This window comes from Artibeus jamaicensis, unplaced genomic scaffold (genome assembly GCF_021234435.1).
Source record: "Artibeus jamaicensis isolate MK-2021 breed Jamaican fruit bat unplaced genomic scaffold, CSHL_Jam_final contig_444, whole genome shotgun sequence".
Taxonomy (NCBI): Eukaryota; Metazoa; Chordata; class Mammalia; order Chiroptera; family Phyllostomidae; genus Artibeus; species Artibeus jamaicensis.
This window is the reverse complement of record NW_026521831.1, coordinates 998,244-1,018,959: the sequence shown is the minus strand read 5'-3', so window position 1 is coordinate 1,018,959 and position 20,716 is coordinate 998,244. Positions and strand designations below refer to the sequence as shown.

The following is a 20,716-nucleotide window of genomic DNA, read 5'->3' as shown; positions in this document are numbered from 1 at the left end:
GAACGCCAGACCAAATGATGGAAGTCCCACCAAAAGCATCTGGGTCTTTCTATCTCAAGACTTATTGAAGCAGATACGCCTGGCAGAACCCCACAGAGGCTCTGGATTTGGAGTGGACAAGTTTGTCAGATGGTGGGAGAAGAGGACTTGAGAAATGACCTTAAGAAACTGGAGGGTAGAAGAGAATCTATAACCCTGACATTGGCAACAGTTCTCCTGAGTGGCACAAGGATCAGGACATTGGAACCAGAGAAAAGGAAATATAACCTAGTATGTCACTTGGCTCTGCAGTAGATAGCTGCAAAATCTAAAGTAATAAACACCATTACACGGTTTAAACTTTATAGCCAACCTACAAAGTACAAAAGGCTTAATTGTAGTGAGATAACAGTGCACACATATTACCAGCCTCGGCAACACAGAAGTATGGCTGAAAGAGCTGGGGGGTGGCGAGATGGGGGCGGGGGAGCTGTTAAATACCCTCATCTTAGAGGGAGGAGGATCCAGAGATATGATTTAATCGGTAGAACAGAGAAACAGAGATTTACGTGTATCATTTAAAGTCACAACGGTACCCAATAAAGTAACTAAAATAGCAACTCAGTAATAGTAAGCTGGAAAGTAGAGAGGCGATGTAACTTGGTCCACCTTCTGGGCCCTCCACACTCCAGAACGGTTCTTCGCCAGTGTCTGGCTGTGCCAAGCACTGTGCAAAGGAAGAAGATTACATACCTAGGTGGTGGCAGAACCAGAAAAGAAACTAATTTTCTAGCGTTAAAATTATCTGGAAAAGTTATTACTAAAATTTCCAGGCCATGCTGGAAAACTTCCCTCATGCTCTTTCTTTAAGACACACCAGCATTTCTTAAAGAGAACCCTCCTCACTTCCACACCTGTAACCGGTGCTGGCCCTGTCTCCGACGTGACACCCTGGGACAAAGGGCACGCTCCATCCTGCACACAGCTGTAAGGAGGGCATCGGCCCTCTGGCCAGGTGTCTTTCAAAGCGGGACAGAAAAGTTAAGACACCAACATGGAAGATACAAAACCAGTCTGCCTGCTCACCTCAGCCTAGAAGCTGAATCCACCAGCTGCCAGGGGACGGTCCAGGGCCACACACATGGAGGTGTCAGGCTGCTGCTCCAGGACGCACATGGAGGGCCCAGCTCTGTGTGAGGCCACCCAATGCGCAGACTGAGCGTGGACCAATGAGCCCACTCAGTGACCACCTCTTCACAACTTCACAAGAATTTTTAGTCAACAGAAATGATCATTTCTAGTAAAAAATAATTCTTTAAAAATAAAATGTAACCAAAACTAGTACTTGTAAAAAGCATTTAAATAATTTCAACATAATTTGACTAGCAGCCAGGGTGGAGGCATAGGTAGCCACACTGCGGCTCCTCGCACAACCAAAAGGACAACAAATTTAAAAACAAAAAACAACTAGAACTGCCAGAAAATGAACTGTATGCAAGTCCGACAACCAAGGAGTTATACAAGAAACATTCATCTAGACCGGTAGGAGGAACTGGAAAGGGAAATGGGGGTGGGGGAGTAGGGGGGCCAGGACTCATAACAAGGTGGCAGCTGGTGGGCAGTCCCACATCTGTGTGCAGATCAACCAGGAGGAATAACTGGGGAGTGAGACAGACCACTCAACCCAGGGTTCCAGCATGGGGAAATAAAGCCTCAGAACCTCTTGCCGTAAAAACCTGTGGGGGTTGCAGTGGTGGGAGAAACTCGAGCCTCACAGGACAGTTCATGGGAAGGACCCATGGGTTCCTAGAACATACACAAATCCATTCACCCAGGAATCAGCACCAGAAGAGCCCAATTTGCTTCTGGGTAGTGGTGCCAGGCCACTGACAGCCATCAAGAGCCAAGCAAGCAGGACTGTTCCCCCTCAGACCCTCCCCACCACACAGCACCACAATGCAGTGACATCAGTTGCCCTGCGAATATCTAAGGCTCTGCCCCTTACAACGTAACAGGTGTGCTGAGAGAAATAAACATGGCCCAAATGAAAGAACAAAACTCCAGAAAAAGAGCTAAGCAATAAGGAGACAGACAACCTACTAGATGCAGTGTTCAAAACACTGGTAATCAGGATGCTTACAGAAATGACTGAGTACAGATGCAAAATAGAGGAAGAAGTGAAAGCTATGCAAAGTGAAATAAAGAAAAATATACAGGGAACCAACAGTGAAGGGAAGGAAACTGGGACTCAAATCAATGTTTTGGAACAGAAGAATGAAACAAACATTCAACTAGAACAGAATGAAGAAACAAGAATTCAAAAAGTGAGGAGAGCCCGGGCAGGTGTAGCTGGGTGGACTGAGTATGGGCCTGCGAACCAGAGGATCGTGGTTCCATTCCCAGTTGGGGCACATGCCTGGGATGCAGGTCAGTTCCCAGTTGGGGACACATGGGAGGCAACCATACATTGATGTTTCTCTCCCTCTCTCCTTCCCTTCCCCTCTAAACATAAATAAATAAAATCTTTTTTTAAAAAGTGAGGACAGGCTTAGGAATCTCTAAGACTAAACATTTCAACATCCGAATCATAGGGGTGCCAGAAGGAGAAGAGGAAGAACAAGAAATTGAAAACTTATTTGAAAAAATAACGAAAGAAAACTTCCCCAATCTGGCAAAGGCAACAGACTTCCAGAAAGTCCAGGAGGCTCAGAGAGTCCCAAAGATATCGGATCCAAGGAAGAACACATTAAGGCACATAATTATATTACCCAAGATTCAAAATAAGGAGAGAATCTTTTTCTTAAATATTTGATTTATTTTTAGAGAGAGGGGAAGGGAGGGAGAAAAAGAGGGAGAGAAACATCAGTGTGTGGTTGCCTCTTGAGTGCTCCCCACTGGGGACCTGGACAGCAACCCAGGAATGTTCCTGACTGGGAATTGAACCTGCAACTTGAGAATCTTAAAAGCATCAAGAGGAAAGCAGACAGTTACCTACAAAGCAGTTCCCATAAGACTATCAGCTGATTTCTCAAAAGAAATCTTGCAGGCAGGAAGGGGCTGGGAAGAAGTATTCAGAGTCATGAAAGGCAAGGACCTACATCCAAGATGACTATTCAGCAAAGCTATCATTTATAATAGAAGGGCAGATAAAGTGCTTCCCAGCAAGGTAAAGTTAAAGGAGTTCATCATTACCAAGACCTTATAATATGGAATGTTAAAGGGACTTATCTAGGAAAAAGAAGATCAAAACTATGAACAGTAAAATGAAAACAAACTCAACTACCAAATGAACATAAAAAACAAAAGCAAAGCAAACAACTTGAACAGGAACAGAATCACAGAAATAGAGACCATGTGGAGGGTTATCAGGGGTAGTGAGGGAAGAATGGGAGGAAAGGCACAGGGAATAAGAAGCATAATTTGTAGGTACAAAATAGGCAGGGGGAGCCCTGGCTGGTGTGGCTCAGTGGACTGAGTGCCGGCCTGTGAACCAAGGGGTCACTGATTTGATTCCTAGTCAGGGCACATGCCTGTGTTGTGGGCCAGGTCCCCAGTAGGGGGCAAGTGAGAGGCAACCACACATTGATGTTTCTCTCCCTCTGTCTCCCCTCTCTCTAAAAATAAAGAAATAAAACCTTAAAAAAGAAAAAAGACAGGGGGAGGTCAAGCATAGTATAGGAAAAGGAGAAGCTGAAGAACTTATACTTACAACCCATGGACATGAACTAAGGGGTGGGGGGCGAACACTGATAGGAGAGGGGGTGCAGCATAGGGGGTGTAAAGGGGAGAAAAAAACGGGACAACTGTAATAGCATAATCATTAAAATATACTGAAGTCTATGAAAATTTCAGTGTAATTTACTGTTGCTTACCCCATTTTCAGCACGTTTTTCCCCAGGTACATTTATTATATTTCTCTGGGTCCTTTGCTCTTGGGTCTGACGGCCACCTAAGAAAATGAGAAGACCAAAGTTACTGAAAGACATACTATTTTTTACCCATTTTTTCACTTACTCGAATACTTATTGAACACAAGTATAACCACCAGTATGAACAATTCAAGACTCAGTACAGCTGAAGAATGTTTCACAATTAATCTGTGTGTGTATATATGTATATATGAACAGTTGCTTAAATAAAATTTTTTCATCTAACACTCTATTTCAGAATCTTAAAACTGACTTATATCTACAGGTTTCTAACACTTAAAAATGGTCAAAATGGTAAATTTTATGCTCTGTGTATTTTACCACATGAAATTTGTTATTAAAATTTTTAAAGGGTTTTTATGTGTTGGAAGACTAAAATAGAACTTGACATCCATAATGAAAAACCTAATGCACAAAAGTGATCCTTACTAGCATTTTTTTAAAAAGGGGGTTCACATTAGCCCTGGCTGGTATGGCTCAGTGGATTGGGTGCTGGCCTGTGAACCCAGGAGACACTGGTTCGATTCCCAGTCAGGGCACATGCCAGGGTTGCAGGCCAGGTCCCCAGCAGGAGGCGTGCAGGATGGGATCGCACATGGATGTTTCTCTCCCTCTCCTCCTCCCTTTCCTTCTCTAGAAAGAAATAAAATCTTTAAAAATGGCTTCACATTAAACTAAAAAAAGTTCTCTGCATGTCCTGTCATATTTTCACAAAAAGGTACCAGGTGGGTCTGCAGTCGCAGGCACGACTGTCAACGGGCATCAAAGGCCTGCACCCCTCCTCTCGCCTCCCCAGCTTTTCTGCGATGCCACTCTGAGAACTGTGGCACTCGCCCACGCCAGCTTTATTACCTAGAGCACGTGACTTCCAAGGGCCATGAGCCCAGTGCTGAAGCCAGACAGGCGCGCACACTGTTTCTACGTCCTCCTGCTGCTTTGAAAAACCTGAAGGAAGATGGTGCCGTGGACGTGCCGTCTCCCTGGAACCGCGCGTTCTCAGAGAGTGATGGTGCCCCAAGGGGCACGGGCCGGTTCTTGGGAGACGAAACACCATTCTTTGTGCACAAAGCAAAGGCACACACAGTGCATAAACAGGTGTACAGTGAACTGGCAGCAGAAGATGGAGGGACAAGAACAGAGTCCCCCAGAAACAGGGTCACGGGGGGGGGGGGATAATGAAAATATACAACTGATTGATGCTTCTCTTGCACAGCGATATTTTACTCCTTTTGTTCCTTCCCCTCTAAGAATAAAAAACCCTTTTTTAAATTGAATTCTTTATTTTTTTAAATATTTTTTAATTTTATTGATTATGCCATTATATTTGTTCTATTTCCCCCCTTCATTCCCCCCTGCACACCCCTCCCCCACCATTCCCCCATTTAGTTCATGAACACGTGTCTCAAGTTCTGTATTTCCCCTACTATTCTTACTCTCCCCCTATCTATTTTCTACCTACTGTCTATGCTACTTATTTTCTGCACCTTCTCCCCCCTTCTCCCTCTCCCACTCCCCTGTTGCTAACCCTCCATGTGATCTTCATTTTGATGGTTCACTCCTGATCTAGCTGTCCTCTTAGTTTGCTTTTGTTTTAGGTGTGGTTGTTAATACCTGTGAGTTTGCTGTCCTTTCACTGTTCATATTCCTTATCTTCTTTTTCTTAGGTAAGTCCCTTTAACATTTCATATAATAAGGGCTTGGTGATGATGAACTCCTTGAATTTGGTCTTATCTGAGAAGCACTTTATCTGTCCTTCCATTCTAAATGAAAGCTTTGCTGGATAGAGCAATCTTGGTTGTAGGTCTTTGGTTTTCATGACTTGGAATACTTCTTTCCAGCCCCTTCTTGCCTGGAAGGTCTCTTTTGAGAAATCAGCTGACAGTCTGATAGGAACTCCTTTGTAGGTGACTGTCCCCTTATGTCTTGCTGCTTCTAGAATTCTTTCCTTCATTTTAATCTTGGCTACTGTAATGATGATGTGCCTTGGTGTGTTCCTTCTTGGGTCCAACTTCTTTGGGACTCTCTGAACTTCCTGGATTTCCTGGAAGTCTATTTCCTTTGCCAGAATGGGGAAGTTCTCTTTTATTATTTGTTCAAATAAGGTTTCTACTTGTGACTATTCCTCTTCCCCTTCTGGTACCCCTATAATTCGGATGTTGGAACATTTAAAGATGTCCTGGAGGTTCCTAAGACTTTCCTCATTTTATTGAATTCTTGTTTCTTCATATTTTTGTTTGGTCATTTTTTCCTTCCTTCTGGTCTGCTCCCTTGGTTTGAGTCCCAGTTTCCTTTCCATTACTATTGGTTTCCTGTGCATTACCATTCATTTCAATTAGTTCAGCCTTCATATGTTCCTCTAATTTGTGACTAAAATCAACCAGTTCTGTGAGCTTCCTGATCACCAGTGTTTTGAACTATGCATCTGAAAGTTTGGCTATTTCTTCATTGCTTAGATTTATTGGCTCTGGGGCTCTGAGTTGTTCTTGAGCCATGTTTTGATCTGTTTGTGCCTGTTAAGTATGAGGAGAGGTGCCTTAAGTGTTCACCAGGGTGGGGCCACCCAGGTCGCTGGTTTGTGACGCTATATGTGGGGGCGGGGTCAGAGTGGGAACAATGGCGGTCCTCTCTGCTCGCCCAGTCTGCTCACCGCTAGCCACCGCTCGCCCCCGCCTGTTTATCTGAGCGCAAATGTGCGAGCCCGCCTTGCGCCACCAGGGCCTGCACGATCTGTCTCAATGCTTGCCTCTTCACTGGTTTATCTGCACGCAAATGCGCGACCGACCGCAGACAGCCAGCCATGCCCTGCCTTCCCTGGGTTCTGCCCGTAGCTACCCCACACCTGGGATCCTCGCCCTCAGCTGCCTGCGCACAGCCCGGGTCGGGGGATTTTTTTTGCCCGACCCGCTCCACTGCTGGCTTCGCCCCTCTCACTGGTTTAGCTGAGCGGTTCATTGTTTTTGGACTCCATATTGTTAGATTTTCTGTATGGTTTGGTCGCGTTTATTACTGTTAAAACTTTGTTTTTAGATTTGATTGTACAAGGACGCAAAGTGTTTCCACCTACACCTCCATCTTGGTGGAAGTCCAAATAAAACCTTTTAACAAAAGAATGTGCATAAGCACAGGGAGAGAGGCGGAGCAGAGGGCAGAGCATCACAGGTGGGGACGCGTTCTGAGTCAGGGCAGGAGAGAGTGACTACAAAAGGGAGGTTGTGGTGTGAGAGGGAGAAGGAACAACCACCCCCCACCTGCCAGCAGGGCTGCCACCGATGACCCAGCAAGCGCGAGTGAAGATGCAGGGAAGGAGCTCTTGTGCAGGCTGGTGGGCGTGCAGAGCAGTGTGGAGCATCCTCCAAAAATAAAAAACGGAACTGTCCTATGGCCCAGCAATGTCCACTTCTAGGTATTTATCCAAAGAAATCCAAAACACTAATTTGAAAGAACACAAGCATGCCTATGTTCACTGCAGTGTTATTTACAATAACGAAGATCTGGAAGCAACCTACGTGTCCATCAGTAGATGAGTTGAAAAAGAAAATGTGGTCCATATGTACAATGGAATATCACTTAGCCACATGAAAACTGAAACCTTATCATTTGCAACAGCATGGGTGAACTTAGAGAGTATTATGCTAAGTAAAGTAAGTCAAAGAAAAACAAATACCATGTGATTTCACTTATATGTAGAATCTAAAGAACAAAATAAATGAACCAGAAATACACCCCTCAGAAACAGACTCATAGACACAGAGAACCATCTGAAGGCTGCCAGATGGGAAGGGGGTTAGGAGGCTGGGTGAAAGACAGAAGGGATTAAGTAGTGCAAATCACCGGTTACAAAACAGTCAGAGCATAGGGAATATGGCCAATAATACTGCAGTCACTATATATGGTGCCAGGTGGGTACTAGAAGATAGCTTCGTAAATTACATACTTGCGTTATGACTCCAGACAGGTCTCTTAAGTATCCCTATCACTTCTAAACTTCATGAAGTGAGATCAAAAAACCCTTCCCCACCCCCCACCACAGGACATTAGGGTTATGTCACACATTATACTGATAAAACTGAAAGCACAACTACACACAGCTAGGGAAGGGAGGCCAAACACATTGGGAGAGCTCAGCAGGGAGGTAACAGATTCTTAGCACAAGAGCAGCATGTTAGGGTCGGCCAGTGAATCCTTGGCAGAGGATTTGGTGCAGAGGCAGGGAAGGCCCTTGTCAAAGGTGCTCGTGGATGAAGAGCTGGACCTGGAGACGTGGTCTCCTGACCCCGGGTGACCAGCAGCCAGAGGAATAAAAGCCAGAAGAGACAGTGTGCTGTAAACACACAGCACTATGACAGGAATGGCGGCTGTGGAGATGATCTCAAAGTAGAGAATGACTCATCCTAGGGGCAGAAAGTCCTTTAATAGAAAATACAAATAAAGAGAGATAACTTGCATAAAGAAATTTTTTACAGCCCTGGCTGGTGTGGCTCAGTGGATTGTGTGCCGGCCTGTGAACCAAAGGGTCACCAGTTCAATTCACAAACAGGGCACACGCCCAGGTTGTGGGCCAGGTCCCCAGTAGGGGGCGCGTGAGAGGCCACCACACACTGCTGCTTCTCTACCTCTCTTTCTCCCTCCCTTCCACTCTAAAAACAAAGAAAATCTTTATTTAAAAAAATCTCTTTTACAGAAGAATATCCTTTCGTTGTTTATTTTTTTAAATACCAGAAGTAAGCCACAACCACTGTTATATAACAAATTAAGGGTCTCTCCACTGTACAGCATATATGCTTTAGAAAAAAAGATGTTTTGTTTAAATTTTAATTTAAAAAGAGGCAGTATATTCCCATGGTTCAAAATGCGAAAGGCACAAACAGATGCACAATACGCAGCTCTCCCTTCCTTCCTGGTCTGGCAGCGCCCCACTCCCACTCACAATGGTACCAGCGCCTCAGTCTCCAAAGATGCTGCATCCATGACCAGCCAACACGGACATACACAGTCCCCCTTTCGTCCCTGTCGCACAGACAGTAGCAGGTATGCATACTGTTCCCCACAGTGCTTATTCACGCAGCGTGTCCGGGAGGTGGTCAGGGCACAGAGCTGCTTCTCTGCGGCTGCAGAGCAGCCCACTGTTTGATGCACCACGGGAGCCCAACGCCCCGGCAGGCAGGTAGGCTGCCCCTGTCAGAAATGCTGCCCGAGTAACACTGCGTCCACGCCAGCCTGTGTGTGTAGGCACAGCTTCAGGGTAAGTTCTCAAAAGTGAGCTGGCTGGGTGAAAGGTTTCATGCGTTTGTAAGCAGAACGGATATTACCAAATCGCCCTCTGCAAAAGCTGCCGACTGGCACTCCCACGGCCGCGTGGATGCATGCCTGTCACTCAGCTTCCTTGTGGACAGTTATTAAATGCTCTCTCTCGTTTTGCCAGTGTGGCAGGTGGAGTAGAGGATCAGTGTTTTCTTTATTAGGAGTAAGGCTGAACATCTTTTCATGCAACCTACGGCTACGGATACTTCCTTTTCTGAGAACTGCATATTTGTACAGGGTTTTTTCGTTTTGTTTTTTTTTTTTACTGGTTCTTTTCTGTGTGTGTGTGCGTGTGTGAATTTTTAGGAACCCTTTACAGTGGTACCTAGGTACTCCTCGTTATTGGTTCCAGAACTTGTGTCGAGTGCCAAAACCAATGAGTGGCAAATGATGAAGCATTTTTCTCTTGTGGGGCAGCGTTGTGACTAATGTGAGTTCTACCGAGTGTCATGAGTCCCAAGCAAGCACTGAGTGTGGAAACATTTTTTTCTCATCAAAATGCAACGACTACAGGGTTTGATGAGTCCTGAAGCCAACGAGTACCAAAGTATGACTGCTCATATAACAGAAATGAGCCCTTGGCTAATGTGCTATAAATGCTGTTTCCCAGTTTATCATTTACGTTTTGAAATTGCTTAGGGTGGACACTGCCATGCACACAGTTGTTTTTTTTTTAAATAATTTGGTTTGTCTTATCTTTTATGGCTTAGCATTATACTTAGAAAGGTCTTGTGCACCATAAAAATTTTTTTAAAAGACTACTTCTCAAAATTCTAATCTTTTCATGATTTTATTTACTTATTTATTTATTTTAAATACAAAGCCCAGCCCTAGGCTCTGGGATGGAGTTTTGCTTTGTCTTTTTTTTTTATAACTACTATTTTTTATTTTTAAGGTTTTATTTACTCATTTTTAGAGAGAGGGAAAGAGAAGTATCAATGTGTGGTTGCCTCTCACACATCCCATACTGGGTACCTGGCCTGCAACCCAGGCATGTGCCCTGACTGGGAATCGAACTACGATACTCTGGTTCGTAGGCCTGCGCTCAATCCACTGAGCTACACCAGCCAGGGCGGTTTTATTTATTCTTTAAAAAATTGTTTTCTTTATTAATTTGAGAGACAGAGAGGAAAAAATGGCAACTTGTCGTTCCAAATGTTCATGCATCATTGGTTGACTCTTCTATGTGCCCCGACTGAGGACTGAACCACCAACCACGGTGTCTCAAGACAGTGCTCTGACCAATGAGCTACCCAGACAGAGCATGGCTGTATTGATTCTTACAGTCTAGGTATCTGACCCATCTGGTAGTTGTTGAAAGTGATCCCTTTAAAGAGCAAGTGCCCTCACACGGGTCTGAGTGCATCACTGAACAGATCACAGGCCTGAGGAGGGAGTGGGGGCCGATGCCCAAGGAGCAGGAGGCCACTGTTGGCCGCAGTGACAGTGAGACACCAACTCTCCTGCTCACCACTGTGAGTAAAGGGAGAAAGAGCATCAATACTTTAATACTTACTCCTACTTTTTAAAGTTAACTTTTACAGCAGAAATGAACACATGGGGGAAAAGCACTTATCTACCTTGTTCACTGCTCTCAGTTGGGGAATCCTCATGTCGAAGAAAGAATTTCACTTCTTCCCTCCGTGGCCCCCACTTCTGCAGGTGTTCATACATCATATGATCGAAGGGTATGGGACGCTCTAGAAAAAAACACAACTCGTTTCTTCAGAAACAAACCAACTACTTTTACCAAGAGTAAAAATAAATTTAAATATACACATTTACTAGAATCCAGGAACACTACAAGCACGAATTCTAACTTGAATGAAGTAAAAGCAGGAGTCTGAATGGGAAGTGACTCAGGCGACCACTACACAGAAGTAAACATAAAAGCAACTGTCCAGCATCACACAGGAAACACTGAGAAACGCCCTTCACAGCACTTCTCCTGGAGCGGTGAGCCTCCCCACTGTTCCAAGGGACACAGCGACAAATCAGTCCGCCCCCGCTGTTCGTTAAAATGCTACACGTGGTAACAGCACATGGAAAGGAAGAATGGCACATTCGGTGAGTCCACACAGACACTTGAACGTTTGCAGCAGCATCATTCATAGTGGCCAATAAGTTCAGCCCTAATGTCCAGTAGCTGATGAATGAGGGAATAAGATGTGGTGTATCAGACAATGGCTATTATTCAGCCAAGAAGCAGGAATTAAGTACTAATACATTCTTACAGCATGGATGAAGCTTGAAAACGTTATTCTAGATGAAAGAAGCTAGACGAAAGAGGCCCCTGAGTGTACGATCCCATTCCTGTGAGGCACCTAGAATACCAACTATGTAAAGCCAGAAAGTAATACGGCAGCTGCCTGGCTCTGGGGGAGGCAGGAATGGGGAGGTACAGAGATTGGTAATGGCTGCACAACACTGTGAATGTCCTAAAAACCACTTAATTTAGACTTTAAAATGGTGATTTTTATGTTGTGTGAATTTTATCTCAAAGGGGGAAAAAAAGGGAAATCTTGAAATATTCCCCCTACTGTGTTTGGAACTGAGGAAGGACCCCTGACTGACATGGCTTAGTGGGATGGGCAATGTCCTGCAAACCAAAAGGTCACCAGTTCAGTTCCCGGTCAGGGCACGTGCCTGGGTTGCGGGCCAGGTCCCAGGCTGGGGGACGGTGAGGGGCAACAATCGATGTTTCTCTCCCTCCCTTCCCTTCTCTCTAAAAATAAATAATAAAATCTTTTCAAAAATTAAAAAAAGAAAATGAGGAAGGATTATCAGCAAACCCTGAAGCTTCTAGAAGTGTCTGGGAGTGGCAGCACAGAACTGAACACTATCTTTTCTCCCTTCTGCTCACTCTGACAACTTGACTTTCATTCAAGAGAAAGAACTTGGTGAGTGCAGTCCTATCATACATTCAAGATGTCCTAGGTAAGTTCAAGGTCTCCACAACAAGGAAAACCCTATTGTTCGCAGACACGCAAACCCCGTATGCTGTGCGGGCAGGTCTGAGGGCACATGAGCGCGAGGACGGACATGGTCGCGCCTCTGCTGAACATGACAGATGAAGAGATGAAGAAGGCAGGGTATATGTTACAACAGAATATTACTTGGCAATAAAAAAAAGAAACCCATCCATGTTGTAACAACATGGATGAACCTAGAGGTTGTTATACTAAGTGAAATAAGTGAGATAAAGACAAATACCATATGATTTCACTTATGTGTGGAATCTAAAAAACAAAATAAATGAACAAAACAGAAATACACTCAGATACAGAGACTAAACTGAGGGTTGCCAGATGGGAGGGGCTTGGGGGCTGGGAGAAGACGGTGAAGGGACTGAACGGACAGATGGCCAGGTACACAATTAGCCCCAGGGACGTGAGGTTCAGTGTGGAAATGCAGTCAGTGCCACCGTAACAACCATATGTGGAGCCGGGCAGGCACTGGACGCGCCGTGACCACTCTGTAAGGAATGAAGTGTCTAATCACCATGTCACATGCCGAAAACCAGTATCATATTGTATGTCAACTATGGTTAAAGCAAATTTTAAGAAGCCGTCACTTGGGCAGTAGACACACTAAAACTAGGACAAGACAGAGCAGGCCGGCACGGCCCCGTGTGAGACGACACTCTAACAGGGAAGTGTCTGCGCTTCTTACCGCATGTTTAATGTGTGCTCAAAGAGTAGATCTAAACAGTTCTCATCACAAGAAGAACAACTCTGTAGCTGGGTGTGGTGATGAATGTGAGCCAGACTTACAGTGGTGGTCATTTTGCAACACAGACAAATATCGAACCATGTTGTACACCTGAAACTAACACAATGTTGTCAACCCTACCTCAATTTGAGAAACAAAGAAAGTAAAAGTCAGGTTTCACAGACCATCCCTAAGTGCCCTTGCACCCGTCCATCTGGATGCTCACCTGTTTCATCACCACCTCAGACTCCCAGTGCTGCTGCTTGTCTCTCCCTGCCCCCAACACCGGCCCACGCGGGCTGCACGGTCACCTCTCGCCGTGTCGAGGCTGCTGGCTGCCAAAGCTGCAGGCCTTGCGGGAGCTGGTCTGGTCCCTACCCTGCTGCCTCCCTCCCCTCAACACTGTCTCGGGAGCACACACACATTCTCTTGTCCTCCCTTCACACTGCTCCCCTTGCTTAGTATATCCTATTCCATCTAAAGTCAGCCCCTCCTTTAAGAGTCCAAATTATGTGGCAGAATTTTCTGTATTCACTAGTCATATTGGCTACGCTGCCCAGCTAGCAGACAGAGTCCTTAAATGTAGCACCAGCATTTACTCTTCCCACTTTAGTAAGTACGTATTTATGGAAGGCCTACAATTTAAAGACTTTCATACACAGGGAAACGATGTCTCTGCCTTCATGATGTTATTACTGGTAAAAGAAGAGCAGATGAACGACTCAACCTGTGACTGACACGACACTGTGAGGTTTTAGGGACAGGGATCTTGTCCCTTCAGATGGCTACAATGAGGGTCAAAGCACATGACATACCTGTTCATGACCAGCGTCCGTAAAATCCTGTCCCTATCTAATACCATACCAGTTTTATTTTAATCACCCAATTCCTTATTACCACAGGTAATTAAGAACCAGGAAAAATGTTGTGCAATTGATCAACAGTAAATGTTATGTCCTCAGTGACCTTCACAGGGTCCCGCACATACCATTTCCCCTCCACACTTCAGCTAAATGGCAACCGCCTTCTCCAGGTTCCTTGCAAAATTCCACAACATCTCGACATGTTGTTTCTGGTGTTATAGGAACTTCTGTTAAAATCTGTTCATTGTTGCTCAAGAACACGGTTAATATCATCTGTAAGAGAAAAGATTAAATTAAAGCTGTAACTTAGAGTCATTGTCATGAAGAGATTAATCTGTAAACTGAAAGTGATCCCCCACCCCCCACAACCACTGCCACCCACCTCTGCCCACCCCGTCCCTGCTCCCATCAAAAGTCTACAGGATCAGTTTTGGGAAATACAGAGGATTTTTTAGCCATACAAAAGATTCCTAAAATTGTTAACAAAAAACCAAAAATCTAATTTATTTTAAAAATTTGGCTAAGAAAATAATGTATCATAGTAAAAGAAAAGCAAGTGGCCCTGAAATATAAAAATACAACACAATGTATTTGAAAAAATTGAAAATAAAAATTTTCCAGCATTTTTTAACCTTTAAAACATCCTAACAATTTGATCTAAGATTTGAAGGGGTCACATTGGAAGGGATTTTAAAAATCCCCCTCCAAAACACATAACTCTTAAATTACTGTTTAAACCAAAGGTTTGCTTTTTCTCAGACAGCATTATAGAGCATTGCTGTTCAATGTTTGATCAAAATCAGCAAATAAAAATTATCCCCTAACTTTTCATCTTAAAATGCTTTTCCTTAGAAGAGCCCTAAATTCCTAAGTTTTGAGACTGAACATCTTTGTATCGATGGTCAGATTTTACTTATCAAAAACTGACCCCAGTTATGCACTGGTCTCACCCCACAGGATCCCTCCCCACTTCAGGGTGACCAGCCCCATCATGTGAAGCCAGTGACGCCACTCCCTCCCAGAAGTGCAGGTGTTCAGGAGCTCCGCACTGCTAACAGAAGCCCTTTCCCAAGACATTTTCTTCTGGAGCATAAACAAGAAACAGGTCTCTGCCGAGCACTCAGAGGCTAAGGCTGTCCTGTGCACAGACCCTGTCCTGCCTGACTCTGGGGCTCGGATTCCCACAGCACACTCTCTGAGGACACCTGGCCTGCAGGAGAAACCGCCAACTCCCTTCCTCCCTCACAGCCCCCCAGCCTTCAGTCCCAGTGTCTGCCCACACGGGACCTTGACCCCTCAGTTCCAATCCCGGTCTCCCAGGCTGTCCCTCTGCCCCCTTCCTGTTGGCCAGTAAACTCCTATTCACCCTTCAAAACACAGCTCATACGCTGCCACCTTTGCTAACCCTCCCTTCACCACCTCTCACGAGGGAGGACACTGTCTCTTCTTCTGTGACTAAGAATCTTCACGTGTGTCTTTATGACATCAGAGCATGAACACGTCTCCCGCCCCTCACTAGGCTCTCTGCTCCTTCAAGCAGCTCAGTCCCGAATCTTCCACTTCCCACCACCTCACCGACGTCTAGTGCACGGCAGGCACAAGACAGCCTGGTGTCTCCGTGAAGAACACAAAAACAAAGCCTCCGCCACACCACGGAACTGAGGGATTCTGCAGGAGCCTAAGTGACACACCGCCAGCCCGCTCAACAAACATGCACTTTTCCTTCTGTTCTTCTTAGATGCCATAAACACATTTCTATTTTATAAGAAATTAAAATTATTTCTGCTCACTAACCTATAAGAGAAACCTATATTTAAAAAAAACACGGGGCATTTGAGTATTGAAACAAACGGCCTGGAATCTGTAGAACTGGTAATGAAACAGGTAATTCCTGGATTCAGTGTGAACAAGTCCAGACTGAAAAGGCCTTCATGCTCGAAGCCCCACCAAAACGCCTGGAACACGTTTTTATTCTTGTTCACACAGTTATTTTATACTTCTTATGGCGACTATCTTCACATGTGAGCCCACAGCCTAGCTGTCCAAGACCTTGTACTTCCTCCCTTGCACCGCGCTTTCTACATCAGAAGCCCGGGAAACCACCGGAGCCCCTCCTGTACATGCATCACCTCCACTCCCTGGGCTCGCTCTGCATTCACTGCGGACCCTTGCTCCCCACCCCTGTGCCTGCTGCAGCACCGTGGCCTGTTCTCCGAACGAATGACCAGCTAGTGAGTGTCACACAATCACTTGCTTCTGGAACACCAGGCTCTGGCCAGAACCGGGCCTCACATGCTCACTCCCCGACAGGCACACAGCAGCCCTTCTTTAACACTCAGAAGGGCTCAGCTTGCACTTTCTTGTTCAGGAAAGCAGAGTTCTTCATGAACTTGCTGTCAGAATGAACAATGCATGACACTATTTTGGGGGCACTTTTTGAATTAACAAGATTTTTCAGCTCATGAAATAACTTGTCATGAATCAACATGACAGGGGAGGGAGAGAAGAAGGAGATTAGCATAGTTGTGAATCTGAACACTGATTTTTTTAAAGGTTTTTAAAAATTGACTGATTTTTTGAGTCAGGGAGAGAAATGGGGGAGGGGAGGGAGCAGAGGGAGGGAGAGGGAAACATCTAACCATCTTCTACTTATTTACACTGGGCTGGCCAAAAAGTCTGTTACATATTTTTACATCTAATGGCTCCAGCAGTGTTCAGTGTATTTAACTTCATTCAAAACAATTTGTTAGACTGCATTGTTACAGCTGTCATATCAGTGCGTATTTTTTAAAAACTTACCAAAATTGGTGAATTTTGTGCAACCATTTTAATACTGAAGATGGAAGACATGCAAAGCCTTCAGCATATCATGCTTTATTATTTCAAGAAAGGGAAAAAAGCAACTGAAATGCAAGAAAAGATTGTGCAGTGTATGGAGAAGGTGCTGTGACTGATCAAAAGTGTCAAAGTGGTTTGTGAAGTTTCTTGCTACTATTGACATTTTGGCCGAATAATTCTTTGCTGTGGAGCTGTCTTATGCATTGGAAGATGTTTAGCAGCACCCCTGGCCTCTCCCCACTAGAAGCCAATAGCCGGGGGTGGGGGGCACATAGCCGACATACTCAAAATATCCAAATCAATAGTTATTGGTGAAAGTGAAAAATGTGTCTTTTATTTTATGGAAAAAAACATATGGACTTTTTGGCCAACCCAACACATTCATTGGTTGATTCTTATCCCTGACTAGGAATCGAACCCACAACCCTCGTGTACTGAGACAACGGACTAGCTAACTGAACTACTCAGCAAGAGCACAGACACTGATTTTTAAAAACTAAGAACACCCAGAAAACTTATGCAAAGATCACTAAAACATTACTTTTTAATTCTATTCTATAGTTTTTAGTAAACCTATCTTTCCTACTCTTAGTAAAATTCATTTCCCCCAATCTCTATTATTCAACCAAAGCTAATTTCATTATAATCATGATAGATTTAAAAGCTTGAGATAAATTAAGCTGGTATTGACCTGGACAGTAGATACTTCCCTAAAGCTGGAAAGGCATGTGACTGCTACTGTTATTATAGCAAGATTTCCTTAGCTTAAAAGAAACCTGAAGAATCTCCAACACAAATATCATACAATATTGATTCTAGAAGAAGTCTGTTTATATTGTAACATCACTGAAATCATACTATATCTTACAACTGATAGCATGTCACAATTTAATGAGTAGCAGGTTTTTTCTTTCTTAATAGGACATATGAAATGGAGATGAAGCCCAACAGGGGTAAGGATTAAGTGAACTAAAAAAACAACAGAAAAGAAGTTAATGTTTAACTTTCCTAGAAGATTAATATGTTGAAAAGAAAAGATTTGTTTAACTGCAGTTAGAAAAACTGGCAGAGTTACACAATGTGCTGTAACAAGCACGTCCTGTTTATGTCTTTTCTCAGACTGCCCCCTCTGTCCTGCCCCTGCTCCTCCTCCATAATCCCCAACGCCCACCTCCTCTCAGGGCTGTTCCCTGGGGCCCTGGCTGGATAGCGCAGTTGGTTAAATTGCTGCCCCAATATACCAAGGTGGCAGGCAGGTTCAATTCCTGGTGGGGGCACATACAAGAAACAAGCAATGAATGCATCAATAAACAATAAATGAACACACAAAAAGAAGTCCTTCCTGACCCTACTGTCTACGCATCCTGGCCCGGTCAAGACAGAGGATCTTCTTCCACTCTCCTGTGATGACAGAGGGTGGCTATTTTTAGTACAACATTCTCACACTGAACTAGTAGGGCTTCTCAAGAGTGCATCCTCTCCTGGAACAGAGTTTGTGACTCATGGAAGGGAGTTGTGACCGCGTCTTGAAATCAGCTAGGTGTGTCTCCAGCTGCACATATTTTTACTTTTTAAAAAAGCCAGAAACACCCTGAATGACCATAATGCCTCCGTGGGCAGGACATGTGTTCTCTAACTCAGCACTGGAGTAAAAGGCTGGACACTCGAGGGGCAGCTCAGGAAATGAGGGGTGGGGGCTGCAGGAGGTGGCTGCATCACCGGATCAGGTAACTCCGGAGGCCACCTTATCTTTACTTCCAAGGATGTCTGAGCTATCACTCATTTAAATAATCTACATAGAGCCTTTAAAATGTTTACAACTTGGTATTGAAAGAATGTTTTTAGTCAAAGGAAATCAAAGCAAAGCAGGACGTAGGGATGCATAAGCCACTAAAAAGTAGGAACTATCTGCAAACAGAGCGGCACCGAATCGTGATGCTGCACACAATGCTATACAGAGTCATATGCCAATCACACAATGGCCCAGTGTTACATGTCAATTATCTCTCAATAAAGCTGGGGGAAAAACACCCAAAACCAAGACAAGAAAAGGAGCTATACTATTATTCAAAAATAGCAAGTGTTGATGAGGAAGAAAATATAAAATGCTACAGCCATTCCGAAAAACTGTTCAGCAGTTTCTTGAAAGGTTAAACACAGATTTACCATATAACACAGCAATTCCACTCCTAGGTACCTGCCCAAGAGAAAAAAATATCTATGTCCACACAGTCTCCTATGCAAATGTTTATGGCACCAATATTCATGGTAGCCAAAAAATGCAAACAACCAAAATGTCCATCAACTGATGAATACATGATAAAATGTGGTCTATCATACAACAGAATATTCAGCCATGAAAAGAAACAGTTCTAACACACGCTACAAACATGCATGGGCCTTGAAAACATTATGCTGGGAGAAAGTGACCACACACAAAAGACCACAGAGTATATGATTCTCTTTACATGAAATGTCTGTATCAGGAAAAGTTCACAGAGACATAAGTAGATGAAATGGTGAGTGACTGCATACGGGCACAAAATTTGCTTTTGGGAGTGACAGAATTGTTCTAAAATTAGACTGTGGTGATAGCTGCACACCTCTGCAAATTTACTGAAGATCACTGAGTGGTTCACCTAAAATGAGTGAATTTTAGCCCTGGCAGGTGTGGCTTGGTGGACTGAGTGCCAGTCTGTGAACAAAAGGTCTCGGGTGTGATCCCCATTCAGGGCACACACCTGGGTTGCAGGCAAGGTTCCCAGTAGGGGGTGGGTAAGAGGCAAGCATGCGCAGATGTTTCCCTCCCTTTCTTCCTCCCTTCCCTCTGTCTAAAAATGAATAAGTATTTTTTTCATTATTTTATTTAATTATTTTTTAGGTTGCCTTTTCATTTTTTAATTTAAATTATTTTATTGTTCAATTACAGTTGTCCATATTTTCTCCCCACCTCTCCCCCTAAAAATGAATAAATCTTTTTTAAAAAGAGTGGATTTTGTAGTATATAAATTATACCCCAAATAAAGCTGATTTTAAAAAGTAAACTTCTAGAAAAGACTCTAAGAAACTGTACTGATGTGGCACAAAGAAACTGAACTAGAAACTCAATGAACACACAACGCAACATACAGATGATGTATTACAGGATTGTACACCTGAAACCTATATAATTTTATTAACTAACATGACCCCAGTAAATTCAGTAAAAATTTAAAAAAGAAAGGAACTCAAGTTCTATCCTTGGCTCTGCCACTGATTCTGCCGAGACTGCGTGGGGACGCTGCTCCCAGGGCCAGCTGCGTCTGGCCCTCTCATCAGGAGCTCAGCAGACAACAGGGATGGGACACCCATAAGGACAACATCTCTTGACTTTCCTGGTAAAGGTATCAGACCCTTCAGCTCTCTAATTCCCACTACTTCCACTTTTAAATTTTTTTAATATTTTTTATTTATTTTTAGAGAGGATGGGAGGGAGAAAGTGAGGGAGAGAAACATCAGTGTATGGCTGCCTCTCACCTGCCCCCTACCAGGGGAGGGGCCGTCCACAATCTAGGCATGCACCCTGGCCGGGAATCAAACTAGCAAACCCTTGGTTTGCAGGCTGGCACTCACTCCACCAAACCACACCAGTCAGGGCTACACTACTTTCACTTTTTAATGGAAAAGGAACTCAGGGAAAACAAAAAATAATTGAGGAGAAATAAGATAATAAAAGCCAAAGCAGATTTTAGTAACTCATAATATTTACCTGGTAGCTTATGAGTAAACAGCACATAAGAGCCATAGCAAGGATCATTTGAGGTGGGAATAGGGGGACATCAGAAGACCCTTTCAGCCCTGTGGACTGCTCAGTTGGTTAGGGCACTGTCCTGATACACAAAGGTTGCTGGTTCAATTCCCACTTAGCATATACAAGCATCAACCAATGAATGCATCAACTAGTATAACAACAAATAGATAGTTCTCTCTCTCTCTCATCCCCCCCCCTTATCCCTCACCCCTCTTCTTTCCTCTCTCACTCTAAAATCAATAAATAAAAATTTATGCCCTGGCTGGTGTGGCTCAATGGTTGAGTGCCGGCCCGTGAACCAAAGG

The 20,716-nt window shown here is 44.2% G+C and overlaps 1 protein-coding gene across 2 annotated transcripts in view; it reads right to left on the bottom strand.

Moving 5' to 3' along the window:
- Positions 1 to 20,716, bottom strand: part of PPP1R13B (protein phosphatase 1 regulatory subunit 13B) — a 75,686-nt gene that overhangs the window by 27,877 nt on the left and 27,093 nt on the right. For both annotated transcript variants that reach the window (XM_037164272.2, XM_053666049.1), the window contains exons 2-4: positions 13,909 to 14,056; positions 10,790 to 10,909; positions 3,852 to 3,928 (exon numbers count right to left, since the gene is read on the bottom strand). In XM_037164272.2, the coding sequence (XP_037020167.2) occupies positions 3,852 to 3,928; positions 10,790 to 10,909; positions 13,909 to 14,056 (345 nt within the window). The remainder of the gene's footprint in view (positions 1 to 3,851; positions 3,929 to 10,789; positions 10,910 to 13,908; positions 14,057 to 20,716) is intronic.